A 16,981-nucleotide genomic window follows, 5' to 3' on the forward strand; every position below is an offset into this window, starting at 1 on the left:
GACGAGTTTCTCTTTTTCTCTCCATATCTCACCATCTCTTTCAAATGCTTCTGAGAAATGTACGAATGAGGCAAGACCGCCTTACCCAAACTGATTCTCTCGCCAACAGTATTGCTACATCCCTCTCGCTGCCCAGCATTACCTTTTTTAACCCTTTTTCATCAGAATTCCTTTTGGTTCGTGCAAGCACACAAGGCCTCATCTTTGGCCCCTCGTCGTCTTATGTCACCAGTCCCTCCCTCGCAATTTACCAACCTTACTTGATCCTCCAGGGGGCCACAAAAGGCAAACAAAATAGATTTCCCCCCTTCCTTTCCTGCCCTCCCCTCATCACTCTGCCATCTCTCGTTCTCCTGTTCACAACCAGAGATATGCCCCCTCGCACATTTCCCAAATTCCTTGAGATCTGGCTTCAAGAGCCAGCGCCTAGGGCCAGGAATGCCACCGCTGCCTGCGTTCAAAAGGGAAGCCTCTGTGTGCACACATGCCGACAAACACACACCCACAGCTCTCTAGAGCGCCCTGTAATCAGGCTCTGTTTTGACCTTGACACACACAGAGAAGAAAGCACTAATGACTACACTCACACAGGAGGTTGTTCTTTTGTACTGTGGTATGTACACCAAAGGCATTCGCTCTCCTGCGTCCCCCTCTGATCCACCCACTGACCCTTGTACACACTTCACACACCCATTGCGCACCTCAGTGTCCAGCCTTCGCAAATTTTCAGGAAGAGTCCAGAGGTTTTTAGGAGCCATTGATCACTGTGCCAGTCCCAGAAGCAGGGTCATATGGTTTCCTATGACTTAGGAGCTGCTGAATCAGGAATCTACCTGCTCCCATGTCAGGTGAGGGGTTGGGTTGAAATTTCTGAGTGTTTTCAGCATTAATAAGTATCTCTGTATATCATAAAGTATACTTAAAGTGAGTGTATAATTCCTCATTTGTTTTAGGGGTCCTCAGTGCACACCCTCACTGTGTGAAGTGTGCATCTTGTAGCTCTGAGGCTGCCCTCTCTTTGCACCAACTTTCTTCTGACTGGCTGAGGCTGCTGTGCTTGAGATGACCATATTAAGTACATCCACTGTTGCTGACATCACACAGATGCAGACTTGAAAAAAGCTGTCTGAAACCAAGTGTTTATACAACAGTCTGAATTTAGTCCATTGTAACAGTTGTATGACAGAAATTAATGGAACACAAACTAGTTCCCCTTAAAGGGTACAGCTGTTGTATTGCAACTTCCACAGTGTTCTCCTCTTTTGCAAAGCTTCATCACAGTTTTATTAGTCTTGCTAAATTTTTGATTGCGGTGCCACTAAGATACATGAATTATGATGCTGATTCCAAAAATGTTGCCTTCTGAAGCAAAAACAGCAACACTGCGACTGAAGCAAAGAACGGGTAAACACGACTAAAAATCTGTTTAGCATTTGGTTCCAATTTTAGGTGCTTGACAGTTCTTTTTTTCACAGCCACTAACACATTTTGCTAATCCAGCACAGATTGTTTTGCTGTAGCAAAGTTGGCAGCGCAGAGATCAACAGGAAGTGAGCCATCGTAGAAATAAAGCAATGTGTGCATGTGCCAGAAGAGCTAAGAACCCATTACAGGGTACACATTGCAGGGCAGCTGAGATAGGATCTGGAATGATGGGGTTTGAAGGTTTTTAATAAGGTACAGCAGCTAATGTTTCAGCACAGAGTATGACTTCATCAGAGGGAGAAGAGGAGGCTTTGGCAGTGTGGATGTTCAGAGTGCCTGCACCCAGCTAATAAGTGTCTCTCATAGCATGAACAGGTTTTACGTGTGTCTAGCCAATACCTTATTCCGAAAGAATGTATTATTATACATCCTGGGTTTGTGAGACATGTCTATCCACTGCTCTTTTTATGCTTGAATAATCACTCATGAAAGTTGTACGTTTCTTTTATCTTATCCACCAAAGTTTTGCTGCTTTTAGCGAAACTTGAGGGTAATTTTTTCCTCACTTTTCTGATATTGTACCCGTTCATACCTCAGCAATGTCCTGCTCCTGAATTGTTACACGTCACAACTGCTGATGTGAAGCAGACTTTGGTGTTGTTTCGGCTTGTTGTGACCCCTCTATCACAACAAGGCACAAGAGTGTGTTTCCGGTTCAATCTCTGCAGACAGTGGCGTGATGTACCTCAATAGTTAGAATAACTTTCAAGACCGTAGTGTTTTTTTGTTTGATTGTTTTTTTTAAGGCATAGGCAGCCTGTATTCCAAGGCTGAAGAGGAAAGATGCCCACAAGCAGAGGAAAAAGTGCACCTGGAAGACAGTGACCTGGGAAAACTGCCACATTAGCTCCTCTCGCAACTCGTTGATCAAATGCCAATTTTTGCTGATTTATTTCCCCAAAGAACTTCTGTTGACACCCTCTACAAACAAAAATCAGAGTTTTACAGAAAACAAAGTGCTGTGCTGAAGGAAAGACGTACAGATGGTTAACTGAAAATCAGTTGCTGTACACCATTCTTTACTTGACATATTTTACCTTAACCAACAAAAGCAGGTGCAGGTTTTGCACCTGCACATGTTACTGTATATGAATGTTGGTCCTAAGTGAGGCTAAGCAGGCTGAGAACCCTGAAAATAAGCTGACTGTGGTTCGTTGTCATTTGTTTACTACAGCTCTAATTACATAGATGCTCAGCTAATGTAATGAAACTGACATTATATCTTGTAATAACATTAGCTAGCTACTTGTCAACCATCCTAGCATTTCAGTCTGCGCGCTGTTTTAATAAAAGGATTTATTTTTAAGTATAAAAGGTCATTATTTCATGATTGCTCACCTTACTCAATTCAGTTGAATTCTGCTGATACTGGTACCAACTACTAAATTTCTAGTGTCTTGACCTCCCTATTTAGGACTCGAGCTAACTCATCTGGAGGTCTAATGGCCCAGGAGTCATTCCTCCTGCGCCATCTTTGAAGTCCACTGCCTGGTGTGCATGCATTGTTGGTGCATTGTAATGTAAATTCTCCGTGGACTTGCAGGCATGCAGACATTGACCCAGACCCTCAAAATGACAAAATGTACACTACCAAGCAAACTTATGGATAAATATGACCAAGAATGACTCCTGCCTCATATAATGCTCTTGGTCAAGAAAACGACATAGTTTGCATGCACCTATCAGGATTAATGTACATTATACATGTGTTAGAGATGCTGTGGACAGAGTCTGCGCATTGTTTTTTATTTGCCATTAAACCTAAAGGTATCCAGTCTCCACACACCAATAATATTGCCCTGGTTTATCTGCCAAGATGTGTCTTTGTAATCCGATCCCTCTCATGCTAAAACAGCTTTTCTGCCCAGACTTCACACAGATGTTGCTTGCCTTACACTAGCAGGGCCCTCGCAGGCTCCCCCACTCTAAAATGGCAGATCATCAGCTCGCTGTGTGGTTCAATTCTCCTTGAAGACAGGAGCAGAATATTGAAGACTACAGCTCTTTGTATAAATACATAATGATACAGTGGGCATGGCGAACTGTACAAGTTTTAGAGATGTATCCTTGTGCAACACGGGAGCTCGGTGTAATAAAAAATAAATCATGTCTCTAGTTGTTTTCAGTGTTGATGCAGACATAAAAATGCAGAGGAGCTGAACTTAAGTTCTGTAGGCTGAGCCTTTTTCCTGTGTGCTGTTTTTGTTGAGGCACATTACATCAGCAGCCACCAATCCATCCCATAGTTCTAACAACCTCACTAAGATCTGTAGCCAGTTCTAATCTCCTTCTGCCTTTCCTTTTTTTTTTTCCTTCTATTTTTTCTCCCTCATTTCTGTGAAGCGGTTTCCTTTTTTCCCTCTCGCAGCAAAGCGTTTCTGAATTCAAATCGCTCCTTGGTGAACTCACTGAGTGCCAACTCAGTGGATGTGGAGGCGCAAACTTTGTGAGTGGCGTCATTTTTGATGTACACCCTTGTTCCTGACAAGGTTTTTGTCACTCCGGAACAAGGGTGTATATCAAAAATGTCTTTCCAGCAGCTACCCCCACTCCTCTTCCACCTCCACCCCCCCAACCTGTCCCACGCAAGCCTGTGCACACACACATACACCCCAACTTCATTAGCATACATCAAGCCTCCCCAACAATGTGACAAACTTCATTTGAACGTTGAAAGTGTTGAGGGCTTGTTCCTTTCTGCTGGCAGCTGTCAAAAACCATGCCATGTGACGGTACCAAACGCAAGGGAAAGTCAAAACCACAATCTAAAGACTATATATAGATGAAATGTTGTCATTTTAAGATGACTGGGAGGGGAAAACGACTGCTGCTCCTCACAGTCTTCAAAACTAGAGAATCACGCTTCATCAAGAACAAACAAAATCATCTCTCAAAGAGCTTCTGAGATGAAACCAGATTTCTCTTTAGAAAGTCAGCGTCCCCTTTCATTGCTCAGAGAAAATAGTGGCGCACTTTTTTTCTCTCTGTGATTCCCTTCCTCTCTTTTCTTTCCTATTCACTTGCATCTGCAGTCCGTCAGTGACCAAAGAACCTCATGGAAGGTTTGATCAGCAGTATTGTTCAAAGGCATCAAACATCTGTCCTAATAAGTGAGGAGCCTTTTTTCTCAGATGCCGTCACGTCTCCTTCCACCTGTCAGAAAAATAAACATGCCTTTGCTGCAAAAATCATGTTGAAAGAAAAGTAAAATGTGTTTGCGTGAAGAAAAGGAGAGATGCGAGCAGAGGGACCTCGGATAGGGCAGGAAAATGCAAAGTCGAAGAAAAGGCGTCTCTTAGGAAACGAGTCAGACATCTGCGGAGAGTTAGATGCTTCTGTCTTGAATTTTAACTCCATTGTGAGACATGGTGGAGTCAGAAATTTGAATTGATATTATACCTATTCTTGTCTGCTTTATGCTGTAACTGCTGTCTGTTAGATGTGTTGTTATGAACAAAAAAAAAAAAAAGAGTCCTGCTTCCACCCACACATGTTGCATAGTAAACTGTGGCTAAGCTTTAGATCAGGGAAGGCAAATGTTGTGGTCTGCTACACTGTAGAAAGAGCAGAAATACACCCTCAGGTTAAAGGAGCCCTATATATATGCTTTTCCCTATGTACTCCTATGTACTCTCTTACAGTGGTGGATGCTTAAATTAAACATGGCCAAAGTTTGAAATAATGAGGTATGCACAAGCGAGCCAAAAGCTCAGGCTTCAGGCTGCTCTAAATTGTACACAAGTTTCTACTCTTGGATCCCTGTAATGTTAGTATAGACATCAGGCACACAGCAGCCCTGCCTCTCCCACCACCACCACTGCCATCACCTGCTATTCAAACGTTCTCTTTACGAGGGGCAGCCAATCAGAAATTAGATTTAAAGCTATGCAATTAACTTGCAATCTTATTGCCTATGAAATGGCAGCTTTGAAGATGGAGACCAGGTCTGCAATTATTCTCAGTCAGCTGCTGTCTTCAGAGCGACTTTAGTGCATCAAGACGGCAATAAAATCGAGTCCGTTAGATGGAGTCGCTCTGCTACCAGTTTGCAGTCAAATGAGATCAAGTTGGCAATTACTTGTAATCTGTTTGTATAAGACAAACTTGTCATCTACAGAAATTTAGTGTCCATCCAGAATCTCTTGGATCTGAAACATAAATTCAACAATTCCTCCACAGATAGTGACATAGTTAAGATTTAACTGCAGCACAACATAAGCACTTGGCAAACTTTGATTTTTATATAAGATCCAATACAACCAGCTGCCAGCCAGCTATGGTGAGTCTGTTATTGCAAAGAAAAGCGTCATAGACAGTGGACACTCATCGGTGCAGCATGTTAGCAATCTGCTTGTGTTTATAAATTAGATGGCAGTTATTTGCAAAGCCTTCACCAACCTGTCTAAGAGCGATTGTAGTGAGTCTGAGTCACATCACTATTGTTTGGAGGTCGGTTACCTCCTATCAGGCAACCTGTCCAATCGCTTTGCAATGAAAAAGTTGGTTGTGCAACACCCTCAACCTCTGGGGGACCGGTTAGTCACCGCAACTACTTGCAGCCAAAAAAAAGATCAATGCAATCAGCAGGAAAACGCCACTTTTCCTAATCACATGCAGGCTGCTTTTCTATTTTTACTCTTGTGTGACTGAGCTATAAAACATCTTGTTTCAGAGGATGAACTGAAGGGCTGCACAAAGGGCTCGGTGAAAGATAAACGTATTATTTTAACTGTGACTCATCCAAAGCTGCTCTAGGACAATCCAAGAATGACAAATATGCAGCTGGAAATTTGTATAACAGGTATAATTCATCTGGATTTGAGGTGTATTTTGTGTTTCTGTGTTCATGGAATATGTATGTGCTGTGCTGTTCCCATCATATGATTTTATGATGGGAACAGCAACAGAAAATTCAAGTAATATTTTCTCTCACAGCCACTCTTTCAGCGCCATAACCATGAAGTCGTTGGTGCGAATGTAAGCTGTATGACCTTACCGTGTCATATAATACATGAAATTTTCTAGTTTGTCGCCCTTACGACCGTATGTTTATCATCCAGCCGCCGTGAATGCGTTATTGCTGCCTTGCCGAATGTATGGGACAGAAAACGGAGACAGCATTGCCGCAAAGGAGCTTGTAATTTAGGCAAAGCGGATTTCTCGTTGCTGCGGTGACGGCACCATACATGAATCAAGAATGCAACACTGAGGAACTTGGCTTTTGAAGAATCTAAGACTTATATTCAGAGTGGTTGGAAAGGGATGTGTTTATTCAACCATTGTTTATTGCTTCGGTCTGAGGTAGTGAAGTGTGTTTTGTCTTGGCTTGCCGTTTTGTTATGACTACAGGAGCTGCTATAGATAGAGACAGACATTTTGAAAATCTGCACTCCTCTTCGCTTGAGCCCATTTTTAAAAAAAAAAAAAAAAAAATCCTGAACATTCAAATTAAAGCTTCCAAGTTTTGTTTTGTTGGGTTTTTTAGCCCTTGTTTTTTAAAGGCCTCTCTTTCAAATTATCCTTGACTTCATTCTCACACAGCGTGGACAAAAAAAGACATATTTTTGTAAACTGATGGATTCTCAGCCTGACGTTATTGGTCCAACACTTTCAAATGAATAGGGCAGACAGAGCCTGAAAAATTGGCAAAGTTGTGGCAGACTAATCTACAGCACACTGTGCCGAGACAAAGTGAGCTGCTTCATGTTGGGATCATTTATACTGAGGGTTGCTTTGAAGTGCTTCCCAATCCCTTTCATTGTGCCCAGGAAGATTAATTAGCCAAAGCCAGAACAATCAGTTAAATCCACAACAGGAAGATTATTTTAGGGAAACCAATCTTTTTTCTTTTTTTTTCCCCCCCTCCCCACCCACCCACCGCCCCCACCACCTCATTCACGCTCTCTTCACTTGAAAGACTGATGAGAGGTGGGGATTGTGGGGATATTCTTAACGCTAGTGGACTTTGGCTCTGTAAAACACATTATGGTCATTTAAAATGCTCAGACTCTCTCCCCTGGTTACACCTTGAAATATGTTGGAGAGGAAGGGGGGCAACTGTTGCTTTTCACGGGTCGAATTAATCCCCCGAGCTCTGTTAAACTATTCATCAAGCTCTGAATTAATTGATTCGGCGACTCTTCAAAAAATGCTGTAAATGTTTTTACAATACTGTTAAAGCGTGTATCTGCGTTTGTGTGTGTGTGCATGCGTGCGTGCGTGTGTGTCCATACATGTGTGTTTCTGGGTAAAAAGTGGGGGTTGCGCTAACCAAACCCTTTTCAACTTCTATAATCAGACTCTGGTTTAGTGGAGTGTAATTTAGCCCCAGACAGACTTCCTCCAGTCCTCCCCAGTGGAGATAGCTAGCTAGCTATTGAGCTGCTGCTGCGTTTGATGTGTCCTGCCCTCCACCATGGCCCTGTCCTTTTCCAAACCCAGCTGTCTTGAGCCCATAAGTGCTTTGTGTCAGATCTCGCTGTAGTCACTATCATCCAGTAGGGGGTGTTGCGCAGAGCGAGTAATGTCAGTCTGCGGACCCCCTGTGGAGATGTGAAGGAGCTGTGAAGAGCGAGGGAATACTCTGAGCCATGAATAAAGAGGGGATACCCACAGTGTGTGTGTGTGCGCGCCTCATCTAAGGGAGTTGTTGGTTTGGCCTGAAAATGCATACATGTGAGTGTGTCTGTGGAAAGAAAGAAATACTTATTCAGCAACAATACCACAATTGTTATCCAGTTGAGGCACACCGTCTCTGAGCGTCTCTGGGGCATCAGAGACAACAAGAGAGTGCATGATTACTATATATTACTTAATAAGTATTATTTGATTAATGTGGTGCCTTACTTTCTTGCTGACTATGCATCTTTCCAACCTCCGTCTTCTCAGGTAACCATGGTGCATAAGGAGTATGAGGAGAAGATCAAAGGTCTGATGCCGGTGGAGCTCAGGCAGGAGCTGGAGGACACAATCAGCTCACTGAAAGCTCAGGTGAGGTTTGATCTGATAGAGGCAAAGCCAGAGCAAGAAAGATGTGTTCAGTCTGTTGAACATCTCATTGAGAATCCATTCATTTTCTTCCATTAACAGCATTATAACTTATAAAGTCTTGAGCTGGGAAGTAGGTACAGCGATTTGTTAAGACATCTGCAAAAAATTAAATGGATATACAGTCTTTAGCTCTTTACCTCAGCTTTCAGTATGTGTCCATGTCTGTTTACTCTGGAGGAGGTTGTAAAACTTGGTGAAATGAGTTTGATAGTGTCCGATGAGTCAGTGAAGCTCACTTCAGCCTGATGACACTCATACTGAGCGATACTGAGGTCAGTAGTTAAGGATAGCTGCTGTTAGCTGGCATTAGTGAAAAACTTTGAAGTGGCTCTGACACTGTGGCAGGAAAAAAAAACGTAATGAGAAATGGGTACCATCCTTCATATATAACTCTATAGTTTTATATCTGAAGCGGTAGACACAAATTAAAATTTTCACTTGGCTGGTCTTTAGCCACATACATGAAACACCATTAGGCAAAGCGGCGATGTTCGTGTCGGCCACTGTATTCAAGCTGGCGGGGCGCCATGGTGGCTCCCGTGAGCCAACAGCTGCTCCTTTGCATTTTTATGGATTATTTTTAAGTTTATGAGAGTGCATCAGTTTGTTGGAAGGTGTAATTACACACTAATCTATATATGTTTATGAGTACAATATTCTTTATTTCTATTAAAGAAAACATGACTGTATCTGTTAGTAGTTTTTAGGAATAGATCTCCAGGCTTATTCAAGGGTATTCAAAGCTCTTCTTTGGATGTTGGCTGTCTTTCATATTCTTTGTCAAGATGATCCCCCACTGCTTCAATAATGTCGAGGTTTGGGCTCTGAGGATGGCAATCCATGACTGAGAGTGATGTTTCATTGTGTGTTTGTGGATTGGCATTGTATTTGAGATTATTGTCATCCTGAAAAATGATTTTTTTCTGCCACTCAGACACTTTCCAGATGGTACTGCTGGGTGGATTTAGTTTGCTGGGTGTAGATATACAGACAATGGATGTAAGCTGCAAACATGCCAGATTTGATCATATCTGCTGATTTACATCCTTAACCCCCAGGCAGGTCCCATGAAACTATACAGTATGGAAGTGATCGTATGCAGATCCACAACAAACCACACATAACAAAGACACATACAAACAATATACCATCCTCAGGTAGAAGTGATCACAGATCAGGTTGGACATAAGCCATTGCCTGAGATCTGGAGAGCATTCTCTTTATTTTAACTACTAAACTATTGCGGTGTTTACTTCCTTTTGTTGTTATTGCAGGATTTTGTGTGTTTTCACTTTCTTCTGTTATAAATCAATCAAAACTGAGGTAAAGCCCTCTGTATGAAACTAGATGTAGACTTATTTGTTTGAGTGAGACCTCTCTTCCGTGCAGTTTCGGCGTAGCACTCGATCATGGCCTCGGCATTCACTTCGGACCCTGCTGATCCTCTCTGCAAATGTTAATCTCTCATTGTCTTCCCCTCAGATCAAACAGTCAGCCTTTGCATAACCGCACTCGTACGTTTCTCCTCCGAGCCGTGTCCTTTGTCTCAGCATTTACATTGTAAATAATTTCGTTGGAATAATAATAATAACAGCGTGCAGTGCAGGTCTCTATAAAACGCTCTCATCATTAACCCCTGCCTTGTTCAAATAGCGCTTCCAAGATCCCGTTTCATTGGACAGACCGCAGCTCTGCGATCAGAAATGTTTATAAAATGCGATTCATGACCAGAGCGGCCTCTCCTCTCATTGACAGTGTCTTGGGTTTTGCACATTAAAGTGCATTATTTTATTACATAGTTTGAGAAAGAAAAGAAAAAAAAGGTGCAGAGAGTTTCCGTGTCTCTGGAGGCATCCAACCACATTTGGGTATGGTTTTGCATATACTTTCCCAGTGCGAAGTGCCAAATGAAATGCTAGAACTTGAACTGAGGTCTCCCCCACAGAAAGGAATGTACCCTCGGCTCCAGTACGGTAGTCCCAGAACAATGCGGATTCTTTTGGAGCTGTGATTATTCTGCCAGGCTCTAGATGCCGTGTAAATGTAGATGGAGTTTATTTTCACTTCAGCGAAGCACACTTCATAAATAAACCGGCACTTTGTAGCCAAACAAAAGAACGGTGCTGCCTCCTAACCTCGGCTAACCTGGGCCTGTAATCTTCCCAGCGTGCCTTAACCTCGCTGCCCTAATCTCCTGACCCCCGGCCCCCACTGTCGTGACCCCAGGAGTCAACAACCGAGCTTTTCTTCTAAAAAAGCACAACCGACCTAAATCAATCAAACCCTTCTCCACTTCCAATTCCTGTGTCCTGATGAACCAGTTCTTGCTTCCTTCATACTGAATATATTTGAACTCTTTACCCCTTGAAAGCCAACTAGGAGTAGCTTTTGATGCTCTTTTCTAACCTGAGTGGTTTCGGTCATGTTTCAGGCCTGATTATGGATATGATTGGATTTGCAATTAGAAGTTAGTGAAGGTGGTCTCTGCCTTTGCAGTTACGCTTGTAAAAACATAGAAAACTCTTCTAATGGTCACCAAACCACGTCTTTGTTTCGTTTTCGAAACTCGTCATAATGGTGGAAAGAGTTGAAGATTACCCCGTGCCGTTCTCTGTTTCAGGTTAACTTCCTTCAGATGAGAGCCTCTTTGCTACAGGAAGACCTGGATGCCTGTCGCAGCAGCAGGTGAGCATGTCGATCTGAAGTAGGCCAGAGCAGTAAAACTTTATGAGAAATGAGTAAAATGACAGAAAAGCTTCTGGTAATTCGTTCCCAAACTATTCTGTAATCATAATATATGAAGTTTTTGTGTTTACTGTGGACCGTTAAAAAAAAAGACTACAAATTAGTGGAAAACCAGGATTTTTTTTGTCATTTCATTGTTTCTCTTTACTTACAATTACCTTGGTGTAATATGAATGACCATAAATCAACAGAAAATGGTGTAAAATGTATGAAAATACAGTTAAAAAGTCCAAATCCGTGCATTGAGTCACATATTTTGAAGCTGTCCAGTGGGCCAGATTAGAGTCTTTGGCGGACCGATTCTAGCCCCATGGCCTTACGTTTGACATCCCCGGTTTTGAACCTACAGAAATGCATGTGTGTAGTACACATCATAATCAGTCTGCTGCCTTGCTTTAAAGGTGCAGATACGAGCTTTGTCTTTGACTAAGACAGCCTCCAGTCTGAAGGGCTTTAATTGCTTTCCCTGCATCCATCACACTGTAAGAGCCATTTATGTTTTTGCAACTATATACATGTGCAGCGATGACAGCGCCCTGTCAGACAATGCCGCAGCTCACGTCTGTGTGCGCAATGCTCCCAGGACTGTCACTCACGGCAGATCACAGGAAAACTGTTATTTCCCTGCACTCTGCCCTCATTCCTAAAAGTGACTGTGAGTCAGTAAGGAGTGAGTAAATCAGAGCCGGTTTGCATTTGTGTTGAAATTACGACGAGTGTCTCTCTGCACAGGTAACAGCACGGTAACGTCAGGCTGATCTTCCGCCCGGACATGAAGGACGGCGTCGCCGATCAGGTGTGAGCACTGTTGGCTGTTACGAGTATTTCACACACCTGCCACGTCATCTTTTACTTTGAAAGACTGTTTTTCTTTCTCCATTGGTTTAACATCTGAAATATTTATTCATTGTCAGATTTTCGTTTTGTCTTGTTCAAAAAAAAATTCTCATGTTTTTAGCTTTTTGTATTGTTGTTTTTCATATCATTATTAACTTGATGTTATTGATGTTTTTTTAAATATATCAACTGCTTTTAATAAAACACTTTGCTTCAGTTTTCTATTGTCCTCCTATTATTTTTTCCTTATTCCGAGCATGTTTTTCATCTTCTTCAAATACCTCATAATTAATCCCTTATTTAGGGGGAGCTGTGCCATTGCCTTTGTTTTTCAATGACCACAAAATGCATGTTAACCAAGATTAGCTGTGTAACTACAGTCCCAGACCTTGAAATCCCATCTCCCCATCACTGTTTAGCATTGCCTTTCTGCTTAAGACCCCATTTGAACTGTAAAGAGTAGTTGGGGGGGTTTGTGGTTGTTTCAGATAAAGACCGCCGCAAGTCGACTGTTTGAATCTCAGGCCAAAGGCTACAGTCCTCGGCCCCAGTGTTTCTGCCTCTGCGCACCACTTTGTGTTTTTACCAGCGGCTCAAACCCAAGCCGATGATGGAGTCCGCAAAATGGTCACCCCGTCTCCAAAGTCTCCAGCTCAGAGGCTTTTTGATGATAATAACATTTGGTGGCTCCATAATGAGCCATTGTCTGTTGGGTGCTCTGTATGCTAGGTGAGGAATGCATGGGCTCGAATTGATTTTTGGACAGTTTGGAGGTGTTATTAAATCCCTTAAATCAGATTGGATTTCAAAGAGAGGCGTCTGCACGTATTTGCACTGGAACGGCTTTTCTTCTGACGCCCGCAGTTCGCGTGTTGCCGTTGTCCGTGACCTTTTTCCCGCTGTCTCCAAATGAAACACGATTCCCTTTGCTCTGTATTTATTTGATGTGCTGATTCTGCTGCCCAGGCAGAGACAGAGGAGAAGAAGAATAGAAAAAAAGAGACAGAAAGGAGAGAGGAGTGTCAAACCAGCAGGAATTTAGTCTTTCAGCACAAAGCCTTTGTAGAGCGTGTTGTTTCTGGACGACGTGCACAGAGGAAACATAGCTATTACAACACAGCATCTTCAGCGCATGCCTGTACATCTAAGGAAGTATGCGAAAGGGTGGTTTGCATGGTGTTTGTAATTACATTGCCTCTCCTCTCATTGACAGTGTCTGGGGTTTTGCACGTTAAAGTGCATTATTATTATTGCATAGTTTTAAAAAAAGAAAAAGTGCCGAGGGTTTTCGTGTCTCTGGGAGCACCCAACCCAAATGAAAGTACTTTATACATCATTTCCAACCACTTACAGAGACAAGTTTTAATAGCAGGGACTGTATGTGAACATGGCTGCTGCTCAGTATTCAAGTTAGGTTGGGACGTGGTACTGAGCTCCTGAGTCTTTAAATTTCAGGTAGATCAGCTGGTGTCTTTGATCAAATTTAAAAAGAAAACTTTCATCGATCCATCACAGATTAGCTTTTAAAAAGTTGGCGTGTTTCATGGCCAGTGAGTGTTGTAAAAGCACCCGGCACACATCCTCTCGTCTTAGCCAAAAAAAATGTTTTTCTGGGCCGTGAGCGTGCACAAATTGTTTCAAAAGCAGAGCAAGATTTTGACTTTCCATCTTTGGCTGCGGTACACAAATTCATTCTCATGTAATTCTGAGACAGTCAGATGGGAGACATTTGATGAACTAACACAGAATCATCCAGTCTTACAGATGCTGACAGTGCAACACTGGTTTAAAAAATCTTGATAGTTGTTAATAAGTAATAATGATAACATTGGTTGTGTTCTTGCATTGCTTCAACGTTAGCTACTCATACATTTATGTACAGTCCCCATAAACCATTACCTACTTACATATGTTCAGTATGGGACCATTTTGAAGGGGGTAAAGACCTCATAATCGTGTCCTTGTTGCACCATTTTCTACAGGAATTGTATTTCCTTTCCACGTCTCTTTACTCTTAATGCTCAAATATAAACTCATCTGCCGCTTTATTAAGGACATCTTACCTTCAGAAGTGCCTTAATTCTTCATGACTGGAGGTTCTGGAAACATGACATGACAGCATCTCTCACTTGCTGCAGCTGACTATTGGATTGAGATTTCCAGCCTTTAAAGGCCATTTGACTAACATGAACTCAATGTCATGTTCAAGAAACCAGATGATTTGAGCTTTGTGACATGGTGTGTTATCGTGCTGGACGCAGAAATCAGAAGATCGGCACACTGTGGTCATAAAGAGATGGACATGATCGCCAAGAGTGCTCAGGCAGGCTTAAACGATTCTTACTTTGTACTAAGAAAGAAATCCCCCACTACATTCCACCACAACCAGCAGTGTGAACCATTGATATAAGCCAGGATGGATCCAAGCTTTATGTTGTTTACTCCAACTCCACTGCTCTAAACCTACTAACCCTACCATTGGCATTTTGCAGCAGAAATCACGACTCATCAGAGGCAACATTTTTCCAATCTTATCCAGGTGAACTGTAGCCTGGGTTTCATTATATTATGGCAGGAGTGGCACCTGGTGTGGTCTTTTGCAGTCCATCTGCCTCAAGGTTCGACATGTTGTGCGCTCAAAGATGCTCTTCTGCATACCTCAGTTTCAACATCAACAGGGCATTTTCTCCCTGAAAACTGCTGTTCGCTGTGTGTAAAAATCCCATCAAATACTCATACCAACCATGCCACAATCCAGCTGACTTAAATCACCTTTTGTCCCCTTTCTGATGCTGATTTTGAACTTCAGCAGGTGTCCTCAGCATGTCTAACACGCCTAAATGTGTTGAGAAGCTGATTGGCTCATTAGATATTTGCGTTAACGAGCAGTAAAACAGGTGTACTTACTGAAGTGACAGTGAGCCTGTATAAATTCAGCTTGATTTATAGTTGCGCCTTATGAGGTTGCACGCTAGCTACAGAGCCTTGGTACATAAATACAGAAACTAAGCAGCGTGTCACGACTAAGGCAGCTTTAGAGAAAACCTTACATAAACAACGTAATTATGACAAATGTAAGGATTAACACGAGGCACCATGCAACGTGAAGGAAAGAATGTAAACTTGGGTTGTGTGAGGCATGGGGGGATTAAATTCAATATGGTTGTAGTGTTGCTCTCATCCATTGAAGTGTAACAGTGAACTAAAAATCTGAATCAGCAAGAGTCCCATTAACCCCAAAATTGACGTCATCACTGTAACTGACGCAACCGAGCCGACACACGTGGTATTTATTAGCTGCTGTTTCCTGAACCTGCGCCTGCTGATGGGTATTTGCTTCAAACGGTAACAATATCTGCGTCCTCTTTTTACCTTTACATCAAAAAGAGATGTTTTACGCCCGGATATTGTCTCCTGGGTGATTTTTTTTTTTTTACTGTAAACACGAGAACTGACAGAAGTAGGTGCAAATTTTTTTTTTTTAAAAGTTGGAGATCAAGCCACATCTGGTTTAACCTCTGCATAAAGATCATCTATAAAAAATGTCAAACACCCACTCCCGAGTCTGTCATTAGAAAGAGGGCTGCAGACGCGGTTAGACAATAAGACGGGCACTTTGTTTGAAGCATACGGAGCTATTAAGGTTGGCTGTAGATCTAAAGGTTAATGTGTTCTTGGGCTTATTTAGCAGAAGCCCGTTTTCCTCATTTACACCCAAATAGGCTCCAGCCATAACCTTTCCTTTAATCTGTGTTATTACTCGGACATAGTTTCACTCTAATTGATTGTCCACCAACCAAATTACCTCCATAATTGTGCTTGTGTAAATACAAGCCATGAATGTCATTTCCACAGAGCCGACATGGCCCCATTAAGGATCAAAGCCCTCGCTTCCTCTCGGCTATCTCCACATCAGACAAGCGGACTGTTATGTGACAACAGTGAAGGGCAGTTAGGCAGCTCCAGAGGTTTGCACTCATCCACCGTGTTCTTCCTTGCTGCTGCTGCCGCTGCTCACGGCTGATGTGTGACGCTCGTTCAGCTGAGATTCCGGCTGATTTTTAACGGGGCTCGCTTCAGCTGGAGGTTTTGGTGTTTCGCTGTCCTAATGAGGGTTTTCTCGAGCGCGTGGGAATTTTAAATGCCGCCGCAGCCGAGATCAAAAGTGCTGCATGTCACTGAATCTGAAATGATGCTGTTTCTCTGTGCAGATGAACCTTAAACTGTTCTTTTCTGTATGTGTTTTACACCTTTAGGATATCAGAGAGGTTATTTGAGGACATTCAGTCGCTGGCAAACCGAACAGACTGCCGTGTGCGTGTATATACCTTAGTCTCAGCCCTTGTGACAAGCCGCCGGGAATGACTGTACATCAGTGTTTGATTGACAAAGTTGCTGCTTGTGTGTGTGTGTGTGATCATACGTGCAGCTGGGTCTTTTTATAGAGCTTCATTGTGAGTCAGACCCTAGGAGGCCGGCGTTTGGCTGCTGTACACTGCTTGCATAAATAAACCTGTTTATCGCCAGCACTTCTGTCTCTCTCTCACACACACACACACAACGCCTTCAACACGTTTCACTTACGCTGTTTATTCTGTCTTCCATCTTGTTTTTTACCTTTGTTGATTCTGTATTTATGGCAGTGATCCCGCCCCCCCCCCCCCCCCCCCCCCCCCCCCTTCCCCAACCTACTCCACCTCCCCTCCTTTTTTCCTGGGCCCTTGTCACTCAAACGCAACAGGAGCTATGAAAAGGATATGCCGCTGTGTGATCTCAGGAAGAAGTGGGTTACAGGCTGGAGTGAAGAAGGCACAGCAGGTTGTGTTTGTGTGATTGTGACACGGATCTGCCGTCTGGGCTGATC

At 42.8% G+C, this 16,981-nt stretch overlaps 1 protein-coding gene and 1 long non-coding RNA gene across 5 annotated transcripts in view; both read left to right on the forward strand.

Moving 5' to 3' along the window:
• cep112 (centrosomal protein 112) overlaps nucleotides 1-16,658 on the forward strand; it is a 139,900-nt gene extending 123,242 nt beyond the window's left edge. For 2 of the 4 annotated variants that reach the window (XM_005925400.3, XM_042222204.1), the window contains 3 exons: nucleotides 8,374-8,475; nucleotides 11,156-11,220; nucleotides 12,013-16,658. In XM_005925400.3, coding sequence (XP_005925462.1) covers nucleotides 8,374-8,475; nucleotides 11,156-11,220; nucleotides 12,013-12,016 — 171 coding nt within the window. In that variant the 3' untranslated portion in view covers nucleotides 12,017-16,658. The remainder of the gene's footprint in view (nucleotides 1-8,373; nucleotides 8,476-11,155; nucleotides 11,221-12,012) is intronic. The other 2 variants (XM_042222203.1, XM_005925399.3) reach the window with 1 other exon arrangement.
• LOC102305778 lies at nucleotides 5-6,875 on the forward strand. The gene is made up of 2 exons (XR_315971.2): nucleotides 5-848; nucleotides 954-6,875. It is a non-coding gene; the product is annotated as an uncharacterized LOC102305778 (long non-coding RNA).
• Nucleotides 16,659-16,981: the final 323 nt, after the last annotated feature.

This window comes from Haplochromis burtoni, unplaced genomic scaffold, assembly GCF_018398535.1.
Source record: "Haplochromis burtoni strain Fernald_Lab_line unplaced genomic scaffold, NCSU_Asbu1 Contig_81, whole genome shotgun sequence".
NCBI classification, from domain to species: Eukaryota; Metazoa; Chordata; class Actinopteri; order Cichliformes; family Cichlidae; genus Haplochromis; species Haplochromis burtoni.